This window comes from Mustela erminea, chromosome 6, assembly GCF_009829155.1.
Source record: "Mustela erminea isolate mMusErm1 chromosome 6, mMusErm1.Pri, whole genome shotgun sequence".
In the NCBI taxonomy this organism is placed as follows: Eukaryota; Metazoa; Chordata; class Mammalia; order Carnivora; family Mustelidae; genus Mustela; species Mustela erminea.
In genome coordinates this window covers 107309457-107331693 of record NC_045619.1, presented here as the reverse complement: position 1 = coordinate 107331693, position 22237 = coordinate 107309457, and the positions used below count along the sequence as shown (strand labels likewise).

General features: G+C 44.6%; 1 protein-coding gene across 1 annotated transcript in view; it reads left to right on the top strand.

Annotated features, from left to right (window-relative positions):
* Positions 1-22237, top strand: part of CACNA2D4 (calcium voltage-gated channel auxiliary subunit alpha2delta 4) — a 112378-nt gene that overhangs the window by 37058 nt on the left and 53083 nt on the right. The window contains exons 14-23 of the mRNA XM_032349227.1: positions 379-456; positions 1241-1321; positions 1873-1947; positions 5040-5126; positions 5691-5762; positions 14830-14891; positions 15972-16039; positions 17992-18037; positions 18131-18228; positions 20338-20431. Of these exons, the coding sequence (XP_032205118.1) occupies positions 379-456; positions 1241-1321; positions 1873-1947; positions 5040-5126; positions 5691-5762; positions 14830-14891; positions 15972-16039; positions 17992-18037; positions 18131-18228; positions 20338-20431 (761 nt within the window). The remainder of the gene's footprint in view (positions 1-378; positions 457-1240; positions 1322-1872; positions 1948-5039; positions 5127-5690; positions 5763-14829; positions 14892-15971; positions 16040-17991; positions 18038-18130; positions 18229-20337; positions 20432-22237) is intronic.

Sequence of the window (22237 nt, the reverse complement as noted above, 5' to 3'; positions counted from 1 at the left end):
CTGCCAACCTTGTGTCCATGGCAGAGATTTCTGGGTCTGTGCAAGACGGGTTTGTTCCCCGAGCTCACGCTCTTCCTTGGCATGCTTGAGACAGAGGACTTCATGAGCATGTTTGAGAGCTGTAGGCTCTGGGGCTCTGACACTTGCCCTGGTTTAGGACAGTTGTTGCTAAGTGACATCGTCCTGATTCCCTCTCCATCCAACCTCTCTCCTTCAGCATTACTGCCAGCTCTCCTTTTGCAGAGAAGGGGAACCTCACATGTGGCTTTTTCCTCCTGTTGGAAGGTGACACTTCAGTGGTAGTCCACACGGGTGACTCTGGGTCCTCCACACTATGGACTCTGAACTCTCTGTCCTTTTCTCTTTCCTCCTTGACAGCTCTCCCCTTCGCAGGCCCAGAACATGATGCTCCTCACCACTGTGGCCATGCCAGTTTTCAGCAAAAAGAATGAAACAGTGAGTGGCCACTCTCTGAGAAGCTGCAACAGGGATTAGAATTTGGGGCCATGGGCTGGTCTCTTTAGACAAATGGTTCTTGACTTGGTTACATATCAGAGCCCTCTTTCATATTCAGATTCCATGCCCAACCAGCTATACCAGACTCTCTTGGTTGGGAAGGGGTGAGGAGGGAAAGTGGTGTGGTGTCTGTATTTCCCAAACCTCGCCCTGTGATTCTGTTTAGCCGGTTTGGAGTTGTCCTAGTGCTCTGAACTTGTAACCACTGTCCTGAGATATAAGGCTAGAAAGGTTCCCTTGCCAACCTTCTGGCAAAATAACAGTTAACCTACCAGTTTGGGTGGCCTCTAATTTGTTGGTAAAGGCCTCTGGTCAGGGAATTTCTAGAAACTTCCATCCTTCCTCTGGTTAGAAAATGTTTCCTTATAGGCATTGTGTGTTTCAGAGCGTCCATCGGTTATGGTCCCTGGGATTTTGATACTTCAGCTTCTTCCATGAAAATTAATATTTCATTCAATTTTGTATTTCTTTTAAATATTACAATTTAAATATTAATACTGGAAATTAATCTTCCCAGCAGCTGAGATTACTCCTGGGACCTCTTCTGGTAGGTTCTAGATGTTTATTCCAAAGAGCTCAGCCTAAAATCCAGTTGCAGAAGAAGGGTCATATAAGGCCTGAGCAGCTTGCTTCCTCTTCCAGGCTCTGGGAAAGCTGAGGGTCCAGTCTGATCCTGTGCATAGGGAAGCCAGGTCCCCCCTGACCCTGATGTTTTTCTTTCCAGCGATCCCACGGCATTCTTCTGGGTGTGGTGGGCTCTGATGTGGCCCTGAGGGAGCTGATGAAGCTGGCACCCCGTTACAAGGTGAGCCTGGATCAGATGCCTGAGTGGAGATCACAGACTCCCTTGGAGCTGTCTTACCCAGCTCCAGAGCCTCTCTGAAGGCAACGTAGCCAAGCTCAGAGCTGGGATGGGGCCCTGCCGTCCCACCGCCAGGGAAGTGCAGGCACTGAGCATGGGAGCAATGGTTTGGACTTCTGAGACCCTTTGTCACCACCAGCTCTGACTCATTCTGTGGCCCTTTGTGCCTTGGTTTTTCTATCTGCTCCTCCATGCCATGCAGTCCTGTTTGGAGAACATGTGAGATTATATCATCAAAGCACCTAGAACATGTGGTGGGAAAAAGGTCAAGTAATTATATGCATCATTACAGCTGCTATAAACAGTAGAATTTAGGAAAAAATTCAAACTTCATGGCTAGTAGCATGGTGCTGGCCCTGTTAATATTCCTATTTGAGAACCTCACCACTGTGAGCTGTCATCTTTAATTGTCCTGCAGCCTGACCTTTTGCTAGCTCCAGTTCTCCAGCTCAAACAACAGGTCTGATGCCCCTCAATCCCTGTTGTTTTGGCAGCTCGGAGTGCATGGATATGCCTTTTTGAACACCAACAACGGCTATATTCTCTCACATCCTGATCTCCGACCCCTGGTAGGTACAGATCTTATTTGCATTGGGATCTTAACTCTATGGGATCTGGAGATAGTTCATAAGAACAGTTAAAACAATGAGCACACACTGGGCTCCATTTAAGAACCCAAACAAAGAGTAATATAAGAAAAAAAAATTAAGTCATGGTCCTTGTCTTCAAATTGTTTATAATCTAGCAGGAAAGACAAAGCAAAAATTCATGAACTAATTGATGAACAGACCAGAGGGCATGTAATGAAATGTACAGTTTTCCCTGAAGGACAAGCCACTTATGTTCCTGTCACTGCCTCAGTCACACCACACTCCTCTTGGAGCCTGACAGTGGTATCATCAGACCTTCAGGGTCCCCACATGAGGAAGTGTGAACATTGAGTTAACAACAATAATGGCAAGGAAAGAGTCACATGAGAGGTGGGACAGCAGAGCTATGACTCCTTGAGTTTGTCTTGGGCTATGTTCCCGAGTGCTCCTGTCTGCCTCCATACTAATAGAGGGGCTTGGGGCATTTTCATATGCAGTCGATTGAACAACTGAGAGCCAAGAGAGAAAGTTGCTTCATTTTATCTAAAGCTTCTACCTCCAAGACTTGGAGCTCCCTGCTGCCTCTGGTCATGGTACTTGGCCACTATTGATGACAATAGTAACCATACTTCTCAGTGTGAGTGCTGGGACCAGCAGGGGGAGGGAAGTTACAGGAACCTTAGCCCTTTCCCCTTTCAGTCTCACTCTGAATTGAGATGGCATCTGAAGAAAGTAGCTAGCAGAGTAAATTTGTGAGAACTTACTAAGGGGCTCATCTGCTCCAGTTGCCATTTGGAGAAAACAGCCAAATCACGTGTCATTCCAGTTTGGTTCAGATAGATACTGAATGTTCATAAAGCAACTGATTGAGCTATTTAAGGAAAACTGTAGAGGTTCATAGTAGAGAGATCGGGGCACACTAGAAGCCGTGTTGTCTTCCCAATTCAGACTCTACTGGGCAAGCATCTGAACCAAAATGGGTCACTGACTGGTATCAGTGGGTTCTGTAGGAGGTAGCCCCAATGGCAACAAAATGACTCACTAGGGGAGAAAAAGGTCTATCATGGAGCTGACTTGTAAAATTAAAGGGCACTGATCAGAAACTCACCTGTCAACAACTCTATAATATAGATGAATATAAGACTTCAACCAATCAATTGATATTGTGGGCCTACTGGGGGGCTGACCTTATAACACTCTGAGAATGCCATAAACAGAAGGTAATAGTCTAATTAAGGAAAAAAGGTATACCCAAATAGACTTACACAAATGAAACAATTAGAGAAAAATACTGTGTAGATCATTATCATATGATAAACGTCACTATGTAAAGCCAACATAATGAGCTTCCTAAAGAAACACTATCAGTTTGTGACAGGTATTAAGGAGAACAATACTTAAGTTTAAAAAAGAAAAGTAATAGAGGATATGCCTAGTAATAAACTGAAAGAGGGTCAAGAGCCGTACTGTTGGCCTGAGATCTTTCCGTTGGAGCTCGAAGTATAAGCCGTTATACAAAGTGGAATTATGGTTTGAACAAGAGGAGCTAGAGATGATCTTTCAAGTATTATGAGGAATAAGACAATAGCAATGATGCAGAATATTGCACCTTACTCAAAAGAAAGAGAGTCGATATAAAAGATGGTAGGGCAGTGCTGTTTGTCAAGAGCACAGGCCTCAGCAAGACCAGGAATGGAATGTCATCCAAGGGTGGGTGAGGAGGAAAGGACAATACTGCTGTGTCAGTTATAGTGCAGACCTCCTAGAGAGGCAAGAAATGAGGGTGACAATTTCTGGAAAGAAATAAAAACTGGCAGAAGCACGATACACAGTGATAGGGGACTTCAACAATTTGAGCATCTTTGGGGGCCTCATTCTGCTAAAAGTAGACCCTCTGATTAATTCTTAATTTACCCTGATAATAAACCATCCCTTTCCTTTTTTTATCTATTATTAAACTAAAGCTGGGAAGTGCTGCCAACCTAGTGGCAGATAACTTGACGATAATCTGTCTTGGTAGCAGAGAGGGAGGGAGGGAGGGAAGGTAGGGCCAGGAAATAATAACATTCAAAGACTTGATGAATGGCTCTGTGTTGAGCTGGAGGGAGGCCTTCATTAGGCGCTACGGAATCTGTCTGTCCTTGGCTTTGTCCCATTCAAGAATTCTATCAACAAGACGAAAACACAGAAACCAGATGACACAAAGTCTGGAAGGTATGGATAATACATTAAAGGAGAAAATTCGTATTCAGAAAGTACTCTTCTAAACAATGGGCTGAAACTAACAAGATAAATATATTAGGATGCATGGAAAGCTCTGCAAAATAGTCAGTGTTCAAGCATAGTATTGAAAAGATGTAGTTTAACAGTGTACCATGCAAGGAAAGCCAAGGGCACTTAAGTGACTGAGAACTCCATTTTGGCTGTCTGGGCAGTGTAGCTGTCCTGGAAATCCAGCTGAATCAGAGGTAGCAGGCAAAGCCATATGATATTGTGGCCCACGAAGGTCGCACGCACACACCACACTGGTCGGAACCCCATCTGAAATACGGACGTTCATCCTGGGCACTCCATTCTGGGAGTGACATTGACAACGTAGAGCCCATTCAGAGGGAGTTGAGGCATCTGCAACCTGTGAGCGTTTAGCTTGGAGAGGTGTAGTCAGGAATAACAAACACCTTCAAAAACCTCAACAGCCATCAGGTGGAAAACGTGCAGTGTAGCTCCAAGGAAAGAATAAGGCCAATGGGTAAAAGTAACAGGGGGCCCAGACTTGAGCTCTGTATGGGGAAGAGCTTCCTAATGATTAGAGCTGTCCCAACTACGACAAGCTGACTCACTATTAGGGAGCTCCTCACCATGGGAAATACTCAGAGTCCATGAGGTGATCTGTCACAAATGTTAGGAAGGGAAATGTTGCCTCCGGCAGAAGGGTGGCCCAGATAGCCTTCAGGAATCCCTGAGATTCTTTGATTTGATGAAAATATCTGTAAGGCTTCAGAGAAGAGATGAAAGTTGAGCAGGGCCTCGTGTTTCACCTCACATCTTTCTCCCCAAACTGCCCACTCCAGTACAGAGAGGGGAAGAAACTGAAACCCAAACCAAACTACAACAGCGTGGATCTCTCTGAAGTGGAGTGGGAAGACCAAGCAGAAACCGTGAGTAGGGAAAGCAGAGGAAGGAGGAGCGAGTGTGGCTCCATAGCCAGCACAGAAGCCAGCTGCGGGGCCGTGAGCTCTGGGCCCACTCTCTTCCTCTCAGGGGAGGCTTTCCAATCCCAAACCAGAAGCAGTTTCCGTAATGGGCAATCCTTCCAACAACTATAACAACGTAATAGTCTCTTCCTGAGTCTCAGGGAGGGCTGAGGTGGAAGGAGCCATGTCTATAAGCCACAGAGGTTGAATTCCAGTGGTGTTTCAGTCTGATTTGGGGAGGGTGGTCAGTACTCATTCTAGAGGAAATTATGTCTCAGTATTATGACACCATGTTCTCTCATACATCAAAGTACTTGGGAGCATTATTTTGGTGAAGATCTGGAATTATAAGCTAAATAAAACTAGCTAGAATCAGGTCGATACTCCCTCCTGGTATTCTGCTTAAAGGAAAGAGGGAAGAGCTGGAAATATTCCTAAGGATCACCTGCAGTCCGGTCAATAAAGCTCAGTGCCTTCTACCCTCCAGTGTGAGCCAGGGGACTAATACCATTATCTTTCCTCTTGAAGCTCAGAACAGCCATGATCAATGGGGAAACAGGTTCTCTCTCTATGGACGTGAAGGTTCCACTGGACAAAGGGGTAAGATGCTCAAAGGAAAGAACCAGGGTCTGGTTCCAGGAAGGCAGCATCCCGACTGACTGAGGTTTGGGGTGGTCAGAAGGGATTTGAGCCTACCTGAACTAGAGCTTAAGACTTGAGTGTTTGTTGTAGACAGTAGGTCATAGTGTGCATCAACCCCAGAGATACATTTGGCCAAGATCTGGTCAGTTCTTTTGAGACTACTGAGCAGTAGGTTAGCTCAAGGCATTTACAACTCTTCTTTCTTCCTACTGCTGCCTGCTATGCGGCCCTTTTTTTGTTTATAATGGAAGGAGGGAAAGTGATAGTTAATTTTGCAAATTGTCAGCAACTCTTGTTAATCATGTTATATGGGAAGAGGTTAAAAATAATCCACTGTCACTACAGATGGTCAAGAATCAGTGCCTTCACTGATGCCATTGCTATCTTCCCAGATCGGTGCATCATTTATAAAAGATCATTTCATCTTCTCATTTAAAAGGTTCCACTGCATTTATGCTGAATTTGCATTGTCCCTTGACATATTTACAAATGTCACCTCCTCCCTCACAACCACCCCCACCTCCTCCTCTTGTTGCCCATCTGCCTCAGCTAAAAGAACACAGGCATCTGTCTGCAACAATTAGACCCAAGTTCTTCCACAAACACAAACCTCCATGGAAGCCAAACAAGAAAGCATTGGAAAGGAAAAGCAATTCATTGCATTCCCTTTAGACACATGGGCTGAATTTCCCTGGGACCAGTATCTGATTTATGTGGCATCTGCCTGCTTTTTATAAGCTCTGGACTGGGAAGGGCCTCCATTAGGCAAACTGGGCAACATCAGTGATGTCAGGCCACAAGTTACAGAAGCTCCTTCCCCTAATCCAAAAAAAGTAGAGGTTTCTTCCATGCAGTTCCACTTTTATCCCAACAGACTCTTGCATATAAATGCACAAGGGAGCTCTTCCCTAACCCAGCCCTGCCAAAGCATTTAAGGTAGCTATAGTGAAAATTTTAACATACACATGGCAGAAGGCAACTTCCAGACAGATTGAAGTATGGCTATACTATATGTAATTCAGACCAACTTATGAAGTAGGCACTGTGTGTCCTCCATCCTTTCCTCCCAGTGCCCTGTGTTCTCATGTTGCCTTCATGCTTCTCAGAGCCACCAAGAGAGAGTTCTAACCAGATCCAGTCTGAACCTCTCCTCAAATTTCTGCTCATCCCTTTGATATTTTAGTATATGTGCTGCTGAAGTGAGCACTGCTCATCCCTTTGAAATGTGTTCGTTGCTGCTAATAAAACACCAAGGTTGAACTGTAATTTAACAAAAGCTCTTGGGTAATGCTGATCACGATTATGAGGGAGATGTGCATTTCATAGCACATAGGTGTTCATGGTATGACTACTGTAATTACTATTACTACTACTAATAACGGTAGCTAACGTTTATTAGAAACTGGACTCAGCACTTTGTTAGTATCTCCTCAACATTCACAGGTCTGTGAAGTACGTACTATCCTAACTCCCATTTCATAGATGAGGAAATTCAGAGAAACTAAAAGCTTGCCCAGTCACCCAGATGATTAATTGCAAAGCCCACATGTGTCTGATTCTAAACCACGTACTCTTAATCACTAATGCATAAAGCTTTTCTGTAGGAGTGGCCCTGAATTCTCTACTCAATCTCTAGCTCAAAGATTTCCCAAGAGTGTCTCTTTAGAATTCTATTTCCATCTTTAAAATTCATGGTCTTTTCTTCTTCCTCTGCCTCATTATAGCATAACTCAACTCTCTAATCTTTCCTCTCTTTACTTCCATGCTCAGAAGCTGCTGCACCTGCACTGTGAGTGTCGGATGTTTAGCTGTAAGACCACTGCAGCAGTATCCAGCCTCTCACTCCTCTGATCTATTATGATGCCACCCTCCCCAGTGTTGCTACATTTTGTTCTTTGCCGATTGCTCTGTCTGCCCTACATGTCTTCTCTTTTTAAGAGCTGCAGACAGTCCTGTCGTGTTCTTGCCTGCCAGTCTACCCCAGCCCTCTCAGTTCAGTGGCCTGTCTCACCTCACAAGCTTGTGCCTCAGTAGAAATACTCTACAATCCTAAGCCAAAGGAATGCTTTCTTAAAGCATTGTGGGAATATCTGTTATCATCCTGAAAGGTGGTGACCTGTTTTGTTGTTTTCTTTAGGGGATATAACGTGAATCCTTACTTCCCATAGATCAATTCAGATAGGCCATGTTCAGAAATGTGAGTAAGAGAAACAGACAAGTCTTGGTACTGCAGATGCTGGGAACTGAAATGTTACATGTGCCATCTAAAGAAGACAGCTAAGAATCCATATTTTTTAATGTTATGCATTTAATTCCAAAAGTATTAAAAACACTATATGGGCTGATATCAAGGATCTCAAACTCGTAAGGAGTCCAGCTTTGGCCTGCAGGCCTCCTATTTGCCATTTGGATACAGGCTGTTTTTCCCAAAATGTGAACCAGTAAACGGTGTCATAATGTCTAACCCACCAGTAGTATCCTGGTCAAATGTCCTGGGACACACTTAAAAGAAAAAACAGATAATCACCATATCCTGGAGCATCTTATCCAAGGCTCTTTTTATCCTTTTCATGTTGTTTGATAGTTTAGAACAAATAATTAGCAGTGAGGGAGGGAGATTTCTTTACTAGCTTTCAGGTTCTTCCAAGTTAGCCCTGCTAAATTGGGCATATGATACACACACACACACAGCAACTGGCACAGGTAGTTAGGGCAGCTTTGCCCCATGTTCCTCTAGTGCTTTCTAATCCCTATGCATTGGATTCAGAGGGACAAGATTAGAGTGCTCTGTGGCATTTTTAAATTCTCTCTCTTTGTCACACACTCATTCACTCACTCACACACTGTTTTTTACAGCAAAGGGAGGCAATCTGTTAAAGGGGGAGACTGTTCTGATGCCTCTTCACTCTCATCTTCCAAACCTCTCCAGTCCTCTCTTTCTGTTTAATGGGGATTCAACAAAACCCCCATACCTTCTCTCTTCCTTTTGCCTCAGCCTTTAAAGATTCGCAGTTATGATTCCAGTTATGCAGTACTCATATTGCAAACTATGAATAGTTTGCAATAGACTAATCCTCCAGCACGTAACAACTATAAATTTAGACTAAATATAAAAAACAAACATTTAAGGGCATATGAAAATGACTAAAAGCAGGCAGAAACAAGGGTTGAAGAGGTTTCAATTTTTGAATCAAGAGAACTACACTGGGTGAAATACTCATTTTTGTGGGATTTTCTTTTCTGAAGGGCATGCCCCAGTCTGTTTAAATGAAAGAGTTACGATTCAAGAAAAAAGTTATAATTACCACCTTGAAGTATCAGAGAATAGAATTCGGGCTCTCAGAATGTCTGACCATGAAGGAAGGCATCCTAGAAATGAGGGATCCACAGGTGGGCTGGCCCTAACATATGCATACAAACTCCCCTTAAATTCTTGACTGACCTTAAACTACATATACACAGGGGAGAATATTAAGTACCCAGTGGAAAGCAACAGTTGAAGAGCCGAAAATCAGAATAAGGATTTCAACTGCTATCGATGGTAGTGAAGGTAGTTTGGAGTTGGAGTCACACCAACGTGAAGAGGCTTGGTAAATAGCTCAGGAATTTCTTTGAAAGCACAGAAGATGCTACACTTTAGGAGTACAGACAATGTCCCAAGACCAGGAGATCTACTCTAGACCTAAAGACAAAGTTAAAACAGATCCACCCTAACAATAATGTAAATCTAAGCCTCCACTTGCTCAAGGTGATCAGCCAATTATTTATCCACTGATTAAAATAGAAACCAACATTCTCCAGAGGAAGACAAAGATCTCCAGCCTATTCTTTGCAATAGCCAGTGTGCAATAAAAATTATCAGACCCTTGAAGCAACTGGAAAATGTAACACATAGTCAAGAGAAAAAAAAAAAAGTCTTAGAAACTGACCTACAGATGACCAGAATTAGAAGGACTTAAAAGCAGGTGTGATAAATATGCACAAGAAGTTAAAAGATGACCAGATGAGTGACTAGATGGAGAATTTCAGCAGAGAAATGGTTGGGGTTTGATCAAAGAACTAAGTCCGCTACAAGTGATATGGATATAGGGCTTTACTCCAGGAGTTAAACATTACAAGACTGTCATTTCTGGTAGAGAAGTCTGTGAGACTGGTGTCTCTGCATTGAGTGGTGAGCGTGAGGTCATCATAGGTCAGTAGGGTCAGCAGTTTAAAAGGAAAGGTGGACGGAATGCAAAAGAAAACAAGAAGAAACTGAAACCTATGAGGAAAAATAGGAACCCTGAAGACAGCTAAAACCCACACCTGTCTCTTACTACCTCCAATCACAATTATCACAATGGTGTGGGTAGTCTCCAAGAAAGAGCAAGTGCCTTTCACATGGAGCCAGACAATCACCAGGCTCCGATCTCAGGGAAACTGAAGGAGGAGGTCTAGTGGCAGCTGGGGAAGTTTTGATTCTGGCTGCTGCCCCACGCCAAGAAGGTGAGCCAACAGCTCAGAGCAAGTTGCAAGTGCTTGATATGCTAGACTTACCTGTAGCATGTAAAATGGTGCTGCTTCACTTCTGCCTTATAAACCTCATGAAAATCTCTTTGAGTAGGCCTATTTTGGAACCAGACAGGGAAGTGAGTCTGGAAATGTAGTTCCAGCTTTGTTAATTTGACACAGTATAAAACCACCACAAGAACCAAGTGGAAATTCTAAAACTGACAAGTACAATATCTGAAATGGAATTTTCACTGGATGGCTTATCAGCAGATTGGAGGAAAACGGGACAGTGAATTTGAAGACAGATAAATAGAAATTATCCATTCTGAAGAACAAAGAAAATTTTGAAAAAATTTTTGAAAAAAAATTCTCCCTCAGTTATGTATAGTCTGACATATGTCCTTGGAGTCCCAAAAGAAGGCAGAAGGAATGGAACAGAAAGTATTTGAAAAAATAATGCTCCAAATATCCTGACTATTGTGAAAAACATCACCCAACAGATATAAAAATTTCAGCAAACCTCAAGCAGGATAAAAAGAAAAAGAAGCCACAACTAGGCTCACCATAATACACCTACGCCAGAAAATCTTAAAAGAAGCTAGAGGGAAACAATAATAGAATGATGGCTGACTTCTCATCAAAAACAATAAAATAAAAAATTTTAATGCCAAAGGAAGAAAAAACTGTCAACCCAAAAGTCTATGTATGGAGAAAATATCCTTCCAACAAGATGTGTATTTAGACATTTTCGTATAAAAAAAAAAATACAACAGAGTTTATCACTGTCAGACCTGCACTATAAGAAATGCTTATGGAAGTCCTTCATGCTGAAGAAAAATGACACAGATGGAAATTCAGATCTACATGAGGAAACAAATGGCTCTGGAAATGGTAAATGAGCATATTAATATGACTTTATTTTTTTAATCGCTCAAAAAAAAATCTATGTTAGACAAAAATTTTGACCTTGTATAACATACATACAGGGCTTATAACATACAGAAGTAAAAGATGCATGACAACAATAGCACATGGTGGGGTTATCCCAAGAATGGAAGTCAAAAAAGTCAATCAATGTAATTCATTACATTAACAGAGTAAGAGAGTAACGCCATATGGTCATCTCAATAGATGCTAAAAAAGTGTTTGACAAAATTTAACTGAAAACAAAAGGAAATTTCTTCAATCTGATGAAAGGCATTTATGAAAAGGCTAACTTTAAGTAATGGAATATTAAATACTTCCTCCCTAAAAATGTGAACAAGAGAAGGATGCCTGCTTTCACCACCTCTGTTCAACTTTGCACTGGACACTGCCAGGACCTATCCTTGCCATAAGGCAAGGAGACAAAATAAAAGGCACAAAAATTAGAAAGGAAGAGGTAAAAACTGTCTGGATTTACAGATGAGATGATGGTTTACGTAGAAAATTCCAAGAATCGGCAATACAACTAACAGGTAAATTTAGCAAGTTGACAGAACACAAGGTCAATACTATAAAAATCAATTGCATGTTATATATATATATACACATACACACACACATAAAATAAATATATATACACATATATATGTATATATACATATATATTTTCAATTGTCCAATACTATAAAAATAAATTGTATTATTTATTTATTTATTTCTAATTGTCAACGAATGATTGGAAATAAATTATTTTTAAGTTCCAATTTCAATAGCCTCAAACAACATAAAATACTTAGGAATAAATTTAACAAAGTCATAAATGATCTCTGCCTGAAAACTACATAACACTGCAGAAAGAATGTCAAAATAAATTAAATGAGTAGAAAAATATATTCGTGTTTACAAGTTGTTATCAATATTGCCATGCCATCCATTTTCTCTAAACTAATGTGTAGATCCAACATAATCCCATATCAAAATTTAAATGAGGTTTTTCAAGGATTATTTATTTATTTATTTATTTGACAGACAGAGATCACAAGTAGGCAGAAAGGCAGGCAGAGAGAGAAGAGGAAGCAGTGTCCTTGCTGAGCAGAGAGCCTGATGTGGGGCTCGATCCCAGGACCCTGAGACCATGACCTGAGCTGAAGGCTTAACCCACTGAGCCACCCAGGCGCCCACATATCAAAATGTAAACAGACTTCAGGAGGAAGTAATTCTAAAATTTACATGCAACTGCAAAGGACCTAAAATGCCCAGACAAGAACAAATTTGGATGATTCGTACTACAGGATTTCAAAGTTGACTCTAAAGCTACAGCAGCCAAGCAGGGGGTAGTGATGCAAGAATAGACAAAAGGATGGAGAATCTTGGAATAAACTCTCACATTATCAACTGAGTTTCAACAAAGACAGCTTGTCGGATCAATGGAGGAAGGAAAGTCCTTTTAACAAATGGTGCTGAACCTACTGTATAAAATGTATGAAGAAAATAAATGGTGAGCCATATCTCACACCACATAGAAAAATTAATTGGAGATCGATCCTAGTCTTCAGGGTAAAAGCTACAACTGGAAGTCTTCTACAAGAAAACATAGAAAATCTTTACCACCTGAAGTTATCCAAAGATTTCTTAGACAAAACGCTAAAAGCACCAAACATAAAATGTGATATACTGAACCTCATCAAATGAAGTAAGCTCTGCTCATTAAAAGACGCCATTAAGAAAATGAAAAAGTAAGGCCCAGACTGTGTGCAGAATACATAAAGAGCTCCTACAGATTGTTAACAAAAAGACTAACAACCCAATAAAAAAATGGGCAAAATACTTGAGCAGAACCTTCCCAAACGAAGATATACACATGAAAACATGCGTCACCCGTCATCAAGGAAATGCAAACTCAAACTGCAATCAGATTCCGTTCCATACCTTCTGCTAAAATTTAAGGGACCGATCGATAGGAGAGTGCAAAGGCAAGCTAGTGTCCCACACATCAGCGCACCCCTAGGCAACAGAAGGAAACACACTGCGGACAGACGCAACACCGATGGATTTTAAAGACATTATGTTATGCAGAAGAAGCCAGACCCAAAGAAGCACACACCGTGAGAACAGTCCAACGTAATCTAAGGCCGTAGAGTTCAGAACAGAGTTGACCCTTGGAGGGTGGATGGGGCTGGACGGGAAGGAGGCAGAGAGACTTCCTGGGGACAAACACTCCATATCTTGATTGGGGAGGTAACTACATGGCTGTACACATTTATCAAAACTACTGGAAGAACATACTAAAGATCCATGCATTTTGCCTTTTTCTTTAATAAGTGAAAAAAAAAAGGAAAAATTAAAGAGATCATCAGTTTAGACACTCAAGCCAGCCCCACCTTGGCAGGGCTCCCAAGGTCATCACAGTCCCGCTGGCTCCCATCCCGACTGCCCAGGACGGCTGGGAGGGAGGGAGACTGCAGAGAGGAGCTGACAGAGGCAGAGGAAGCAGGAGGGCAGCCCGTGGGATGAGGCCAGAGCTGGAGAACGGTTCTTTCGAGTTTAGTCTAAAACCGGTTTCCTATAGAAACAAACCTTTCTGTGTCACCCCACTCCCGCTGTGTCCCCTTCTGACATCTTCCTCTCATTTCCAAAATGAAAGAGAAGCCAGGAAGAAGTGAAGGGAATAAGAACAGCTCTGGAGGCAACCACAGCCCACAGCTTTCCCAGTGGCATAAGCAGATAGGACCTTCCACAGAACTTCAGAGCCCAGAGCAAACCTGGCTCTTCCCTGGACCCACACCCATCCGTGAAAAACACTCACAACCTCACAGCAACCTTAGGCACTGCCGGGTGCTGTTGTCAGTCCTGACTTACGAGCAAGCGCTCTAATGCTCAGAGCTGTGAAGTCACTCACCTGAGATCACACAGCCTGGAAGTGGCCGAGCTGGCCTTCAGTCCCCATCGTCAGGTGCCCAACCCCCACTCTGCCTTCTCTGATGCCCTCACTTCCACAAATTCAGCTGAAGCCCAAAATATGGCAGCTTTGCAAGGAAAAGGACTCTATGAAAGGGGCATGTGGCACTAGAAGGGGTTTCGTGGAGGGACCACTGCCCCCTCCCCCTTGGTTGTATTCCAGAAAGGGGGAGGTTGTAGGTGGGTCATACACCAGCTGGCGGTCTCCTCTCCCGTCCCATGTGAGCCCCAGTGTCGCTATCCATGCCATCCTGCACGGCCCGATACAGTAGCCACTAGCCACATTGGCTATCTAAATTTCAATGTATATTCACTCAGTTATCTAAAACGTAAAACTTCAGTGCCCCAGGCACACGTTTCAAGCGATAGCCGCATGTGGCTGGCAGCCACTTTCTGGGACAGCACATGCTGTCCCTTCGTCAGGCAGCCCCCGTGGCCGCAGCTTGCTGGGCCTGGTGGACAGTCTTGCCTGTGGCATCAACAAGGTAAGGCATGTCCTTGGCAGTTGGAGGTGAGGGGTCAGAGGTGAGGGTTCAGAGGTGAGGGAAGAGGCACAGAGGCGATGAAACCCCAAGGCATTCGATGAGGAGGTGGGAGTCGTGATCAGGCATTCCTCTCCCCAGCAAACACCCTTTTTCCTTCTTTCTTGTAGAAGAGAGTTCTTTTCCTGACCAACGATTACTTCTTCACAGACATCAGTGACACACCTTTCAGGTGAGGGGGGCCCCCGTTTTGTGTGGAAGGGGGAGCAGTGGTTGGAATGTAAATACCCACCACTCAGGGCAGAGCTCTCCCATCAGGGTAATGAGTTTATTTCGATTTAGTTGGCAATTTTTGTGGTAACCCAAAGGAAAAAAAAAAAAAAAAAAACAGGTTTGCCTGCAGGAAACAAGTTCTAGACGCACTCTGCGGGTGAATCCTTCTGTGCAAGGGTGGAGCCAGACTGCCCGGGCTGGGTCCCAAGCCCACCTCCAGCAGGCTGTGTGACCTTAGTTAAGGTACTCAACTGCACTTGGCCTTCGATTCTTGCCTGTAGAAGGAGGCCTTTGTAAAAGGAAATAATAGCTCTTTCTTTGTGGTCGGTGAGGACAGAGGATCTTCAAGCGATGCAATGTAAGCAATGGTAAGATGAAAGATGGAATTCGAAATTGTCTTAGGTTCCTTCCAACTCGTATTCAACTTGAGGAATTATACAGATTAGTAAACAAGTAGACTGCATCTCTGAATCGCCTCATTTCTCATTTCTCTCCTGCTCAGCCTAGACTGCTCATTAGGATACCTGAGGAGTTTTGCAAAGTTGCCAATGCCCCAAACCAGTAGACTCAGAGTTTCTGGGGTGGGGCCCCAGCACTAGTATCTTTTAGAGCTCCCCAAGTGATTCAGATGTTCAGCAAATATTAAAAGCAGTGTTCTACCAGGATAGAGAGGACGGCATTGTGGGATTCACCAGGCAGGAAAGGGCTTTCCTGTTTGTGGGACCCGTGGGATACAGAAACCTCTCACAATTCAGGAGGTCCCTGAAAGCTCTGGGATGACTCTTGACTAAAATGGGAGCCAAGGGGGCTCCTGTCCTAGAGAATGTACAGGGTCCTTCTCAGGAAGAAAGGCCGATGAAAAGAATAGAACAGTTCTAGAGGGGACGACCTGCAAAGCCAAGGGCAAAATCTTGTCCTGCAGGCCACTTGTCGGGGCAGAAAGCTCACAAACCTCAAGTGACTGTAAGGAGGGAGGTGGGCCAGGTGCCCCTTGGCTCTTGCTGTCGCTGAACATGCTCGTTCTCTGTTCTCCCCACAGCCTGGGAGTGGTGCTGTCCCGGGGCCACGGAGAATACATCCTCCTGGGGAACACATCTGTGGAAGACGGTGGGTGTGTGGCAAGTACTGATGGGCATCGTAGAGGGAAATGCAGATTCTCCCTGGGCACTGAGCAGGGCCAACCCGGCGCAGAGCCGAAGGCTCCCAGGTCCGGGACTTGAGAGCGACTCTCAGAGCGGGGCTGCCTAGCCAGGAGGGGATCTGCAGGTTGTGCAGGATCTGTGGGTCATTTGTCAAACTCAACTCAGCCTAGGACTAGCCCTCGTGGGAAGCTTTGCTGGAGCAGAGCAGGAAGGCCTCGAAGGGAGGTGTTTCTCTGGACAAAACTGCACTTCACCTGTCAGAGGGCATGGCAGAGGAGGTGGGGAAGAACAAAGGAGCAAATCCACAGAAGCTGGCTAGGACGGCCACACCAAAGCACTGCAAACTGGTGGGCTTAAAAACCAGAAATGAATTCTCTCACAGTTCTGGAAATCTGCCCACTCTGACCCTCCGGGGCAGGATCCTTCCTGGCCTCGCTAGCTCCTGGGAGCCCCAGGCATTCCTTGACTTGCAGCCTTTGTCCTCATCACAGGGTTTCTCCCTCTGTGGGTCTCTAATTGAGCCTTATAGAGGGACACCAGGCATCCCGGGTCGGAGCCCACCCTAACGGCTTCATTTTCACTTGACTACATGTGCCGAGACCCCATTTTCAAATAGAGTCACATTCACAAAGACTGGGGTTCATACTTCAACATATCTTTTCGGGGGACATAGCTCAACCCATAACAGGGAGCTTACAAGACATGAACTGAGAGGGGCCGTGAGAAACCCGGGTCGGGGGGAGGATGGGAGAGAAGGGCCCCACCTTCCCTAACCCAGCGTGCTCTTGACTTCCAGTTGCCTGAGAACCTTGAGAGCACAAAACCAATACCCAGGGCTCAGGGATGTCTCAGGAAGTCTTGAGACAGTGGGGTCACAGTTCTAATGGTCAAATTCTGTCCATTCTTCCCTCACCATCTCTTGAGTGCGTCTCATCCATCCGTCTCTCTGCCACCCGTCATTGTCACCTCTCCCCTGAACGGTCACAGCAGCCTCCAACTGGTCTCCCACCTCTCCCTTCCTGTAAATCTCTGCCAGAGGAACCTATTTAGAAATGCCAGATCACATTGTGTCACTGCTAAAGGACCTTCAGTGGCCTTCTGAATTTTGGGGGGGGGGGAGTCATTTCTCCATGCACTAAGCTTCAAGGTCTTCCCTTGAAAAGCTCTCCTCTCCAGGGCCCACCCTCTCATCCCATCTAAGTTTGGACCCACTCTTCACGTCCCAATATAGATGTCGCTTTTCTGGGAGCTGTCCCTGGCAGACCCTTGTGCCCAGCCCCGTGCTCCCATGTGATCCGGATCCCTGCATTTGCTCTTTCACAACAACATCCGTGATGTTGGACGTCTCTCCTTCTCGGTCTCCCACTGTCCCCAAAATGACCAAACTCCCTGGACATCCACGCCACCTTCTTGAGGACTGAGTAGGTGCTCTGTAGGGCCTTTGTTCTTCACTTATTCAATCCACAAACACATAACGAGCACACGGCTGGTGGAGGGGTAGCATGAGGCTACAGAGATTACACAAAACGCACATGGCCCATCTCTGGCTCTTCTTTCAATGGACCATTCAGCTCAGCTGGGTACAATGAAACCACTGAAGCCAAAAATCACGGGTTTCCAAGTATTATCTCCTTTCAGAGAGAACCTAATAGGTGAGATTTGGACATGAGGCAATGGGAAGAAAAAGCATTTCAGGAAGCAGGAGCAACGTGGACAAAGGCATTTGTACAGATGTACAAACCCACCACCAGCATAGCGGTTGAGTCCCTCCCTGAGGGATTGAGGGACTAAGAATAAGAAAGAATAAAACCCAGCCCTTCCCCAGAGAAGCTTCCTGGCAGTTGTTCGTAAGCAAATGAGACGCATACCCTTACCACATCGACCAAGCATCATACTGAGTGTGAGCTTTGATTTCAGGCCTGCACGACTTGCTTCACCCAGATCTGGCCCTGGCCAGTGACTGGTAAGTGGGAAAGTCGCTGTACGGGAGGAAGAGAGAATGGGAGGGAAGAAGGTGGAATTTTCCTGAGGTGACATTGACTCTCCTGGGCTCCAGGATCTATTGCATCACAGATATTGACCCTGACCACCGGAAGCTCAGCCAGCTGGAGGCCGTGGTCCGCTTCCTGACAGGGGAGGACCCAGATCTCGAGTGTAAGTGCCAGCCCCACCCACGGAAGATTTTCTTTTTTTTCTCTTTTCCCCTTTCTTTTCTTTTTTTTCAAAAATTTAACTACATACAAGTTTTAGTATGATACTTATCAAAAATTATATAAGCAAATTTAAAGTGAAATCAGAAGAAAAATACACTAACCTCGATGTGTAAGGTCTTGATGTGTTTTTTTAAAGTGCTGAATTACTGATGTTTTATTGCATTAATTATCATTATCAACCTTTTTTTATTCAAGCGTAATTAATATACAGTGTTCTATTCATCTCAAGTGTACAGCACAGTGATTAGGCAATTCTATTCATTACATGGCGCTCATCACGATAAGCACCCTCTTAGTCCCTGTCACCTGCTTCCCCCATCCTGCCACCCACCTCCCCTCTGGTAACCATCGGTTTGTTCTCTGTAGTTAGGAGTCTGTTGTTTTTATTTTGTTTTGTCTTGTTTGGGTCTGTCTCTTTTTTCTTTGTTTGTTTGTTTGGTTTCATAAATTGCACCTGTGAGTGAAATCATATGGTGTTTGTCTTTCTTTGACTTATTTCACTTAGCATTATACTCTCTAGATCCATCCATGTTGTTGCAAATGGCAAGATTTCACTCTTTTTCATGGCTGAGACACTGAGAAATTTACTCACTGCCAAGCAGCCTTATCCCACAGACTCACCCATGACTTAAAGAGAACAGGGAGATTTTCACTTTGGCGTCAAGAGGTTGTCTGTGCTCCTAGCACTGTGACAGCATGGGTGTATCCCCATGTCAGGGACCCAGATCCCTTTGAATGTCTTTCATCCTGGCACTGGGAGCGCTCTAGAGAGACACACAGTGTAAGGGCCTCAGCCTGCCCATAGATCTGTCCCTACCACCACCCAGCAGAGGGCCCCCAAGCCAGTAACTGATGCTCTGTACCCCCAAAGTCCTCATCTTAGCAAAGGAGAGTCTTCTAGCAGATGGTGTCTTGTAGCCTGTGGCCTGTGTTTTCCAGGGCCTCGTTCTCAGGCTAACCTTAAATTTCCCAACACAGAAGCAACTGGTGAAATCAGCCACACCCTCAGTAGGGTCCCTCTTCTTCCTCTTCGGAAAAGAAGTGGTCCTGCTGACGTATAAGTATCACCCCCAAAGAAGACTTTGCGTCCCATGCTGGCCCAACTTATTTGTGCATTCATGCATTCACTCCATCAGTAAATCTGTACTGAGCACGTACTCTGGGCCAGGCCTGGTGTGGGCACTGAAGCGACAGAGATGGCCCAAATGGGTGAGGCCCTTACTTGCAGGGAGCTCGTAATCTGGTGGAGAAACCACACCATAAAGAAGCAAGCATGTGTGTAGATGTAGGGATTCCAAACTGTGGTAAGTACCATGAATAGGACTCTGTGTGGGGTCCCTTATTGTGCCTGACTCTGTCAGACCCTGTTACTCACGTGGAGGATGAAAAAGAGCTGCTCATTGCCTTCACAGGCACAGGATCGGCTTTGAGGGCGATAAAAATGTGGACATAGACAGAGGTGACGGCTGCAATCATTGTCAGTGGACTGAATGCCACTGATGTGTATGCTTTAAATTGGTGGATTTTGTTAAGTAGATTTCACCTCAATAAAAGTAAATACTTTTTTTAAAAAGGAGAGAGGGAAAAGAACCACCCATGCAAAGAGTAGGGGAGAAGCATCCAGACCAAGGAACAGCATGCATGGAGGCTCTGAGGCAATTTCAAACTCACAGACCTGGCAAAAGGCCCTCCCTGCTGGGAGGGAGATGACCAAGTTGCAGAGGGATGGCAGCAGAGAAGAGAAGGGGCCGGGTCAGGACAAGGGCTAATGTCACAGGTGTGGGGGAGTTCTAACCTCTCAGAATACCAGAACTGGGAAGAGCATTAGAAACCACTTAGACCTACTCACGTATTGTTTGGGATTGAATATGTGAAGGCTGAGAGAAGCAACATGACTTCCTCTAGCTCATATAGATGGTTCTATGAGTCCCAGACATGGACTTATGACGCACATCTCATCCCCTGAGGTCAGAATTCCTCGTAAGGGCAGATGAGCTGTGTTCATCATCGTGGAGGAAATAAGTTGTTTGGTCTCTTATTTTGCCCCCAGGCGACGAGGAGCTTGTGCGGGAGGTACTGCTCGACGCGGTGGTGACCGCCCCCATGGAGGCCTACTGGACAGCGCTGGCTCTCAACGCCTCTGAGTATGTCCAGGGCTGGGCAAGGATTCTGAGAGGGGAAGCACCCCCAGCTCCCAGGATTCCCTTGGCTGAGTCAGGGTCCCTCCCACTAGGTGGCTGGCAGCTCAGGAGACAACTGGGTCCAAGAGGAATATTATGAGGGTGGGAAGACGTTGGGGGAGTGAGAGCTACCTTCACATGGCCCCAGTAAAACAGGGACTTGGCACGGCATCCACACCCCACACATGCTGCTGCTCTCCCCTCTGGAAAAATACCAAGTGTATGGTCTCCCGGGCCTAGGTCCAGATCCCCCACCCACACTGCAGTAGCCCCATTCCAGGAACACCTCTCTGAGGCTGGGCTGTAGCTGTGGGAGCCCCTTCACCAAGTGCCCTGGTAAAAGTGGTTTGAGTAGATCAGGACCTCATTTCCAGCAAGTACGCTCAAGACACTACGAAGTACAGACTTGGCCTTGGTCTTTCCTAGTGCCTTAGATTTCCTCACTCCCTTTGCTGATGTTTACCTAGTGCTGTCATATTTAATGGACAGGTAGAAAGAAGAAATAAATGGCTTGTGTGTGTGTATGCACGCACATGAATGTTGGGAAGGTAAAAAACTAATGAGGTCAAGAATACAGTGGACTCCACCTTGTTCCTGAAGAGGAAGATTTAACATTAACGTCATGAAGATGTCAAACCTCCCCAAGACACTCAAGTTAATTAATGCTAACCTACTGAAAACAATAGCATTTTATATGAAACAACCACCTATTTAAAAAAGCAAGACACAAAAAGCTGTGCACATTGTGATGCCATTTCTATAAAATGGAGACAAGACAGTATGTCTGTACATGTGCATGTACAGATAGACTATCTTTGAAAGACCAAGTAGGAAAGAGTTCTCACTGGTTGCTTCTCAGTAGAAAAATGGGTAAGTGAAACAGGGATGGAAGGGACACTTTTCACTGTATAAATTTTTGGTACAATTTTGAGCCATGTGAATGTATTATCTCTACAAAATTAAATTAAACTAGAGAACAAAAAAAGAATATAACAGGCCAAGCAAAGTTCTGAGTATTTGGTGTATATTAACCCAGCGAGCCTCATAACCACCTTGCTATATAGATACTATCGTTATCCCCATTTTACAGATGAGGAAACCAAGGCAGAGTGAGATAAGCAACTTGCCCAAGGTCGTATGCCTCCCAAGTGGCAAAGCTGGAATCAAAACCTGGCAGCCTGGTTCTGGGGTCTAGGGAATTGGATCACTGGTTTGGAGAGAAGGGGCATGATCTTCATCTTTCCAAGTTTTGAGATTAGCCAGAGACATTTTTAAAGTTGAGAAACACTGAAGAAAAAATATTCTTTACCCAGGTGTATATTAGAAAAGAAAGCCTGGATGGGTGCCTGGGTGGCTCAGTGAGTTAAGTCTCTGCCTTCGACTCAGTTCAGGATCCCAGGGTCCTGGGATCGAGTCCCGCATCGGGCTCTCTGCTCGGCAGGGACCCTACTTCCTCCTCTCTCTCTCTGCCTGCCTCTCTGCCTACTTGTGATCTCTGTCAAATAAATAAATAAAATCTTTAAAAAAAAAAAAAAAAAGAAGAAGAAGAAGAAGAAGAAAAAAGAAAAGAAAAGAAGGCCTGGAGAGTTAATATAAAATGGCGTATTGGTAATATAATGCCCTATCAATAATATCAATGCAGAAAAGATATTTGAACAAGAAGTAACATCCATGCATGTTTTAAAAAACTAATCAATAAAATTAAAATTGACCAGCGTGCCTGGCTAGCTCAGTTGGTAGAGCATACAACTCTTGATCTCAGGGTTGTAA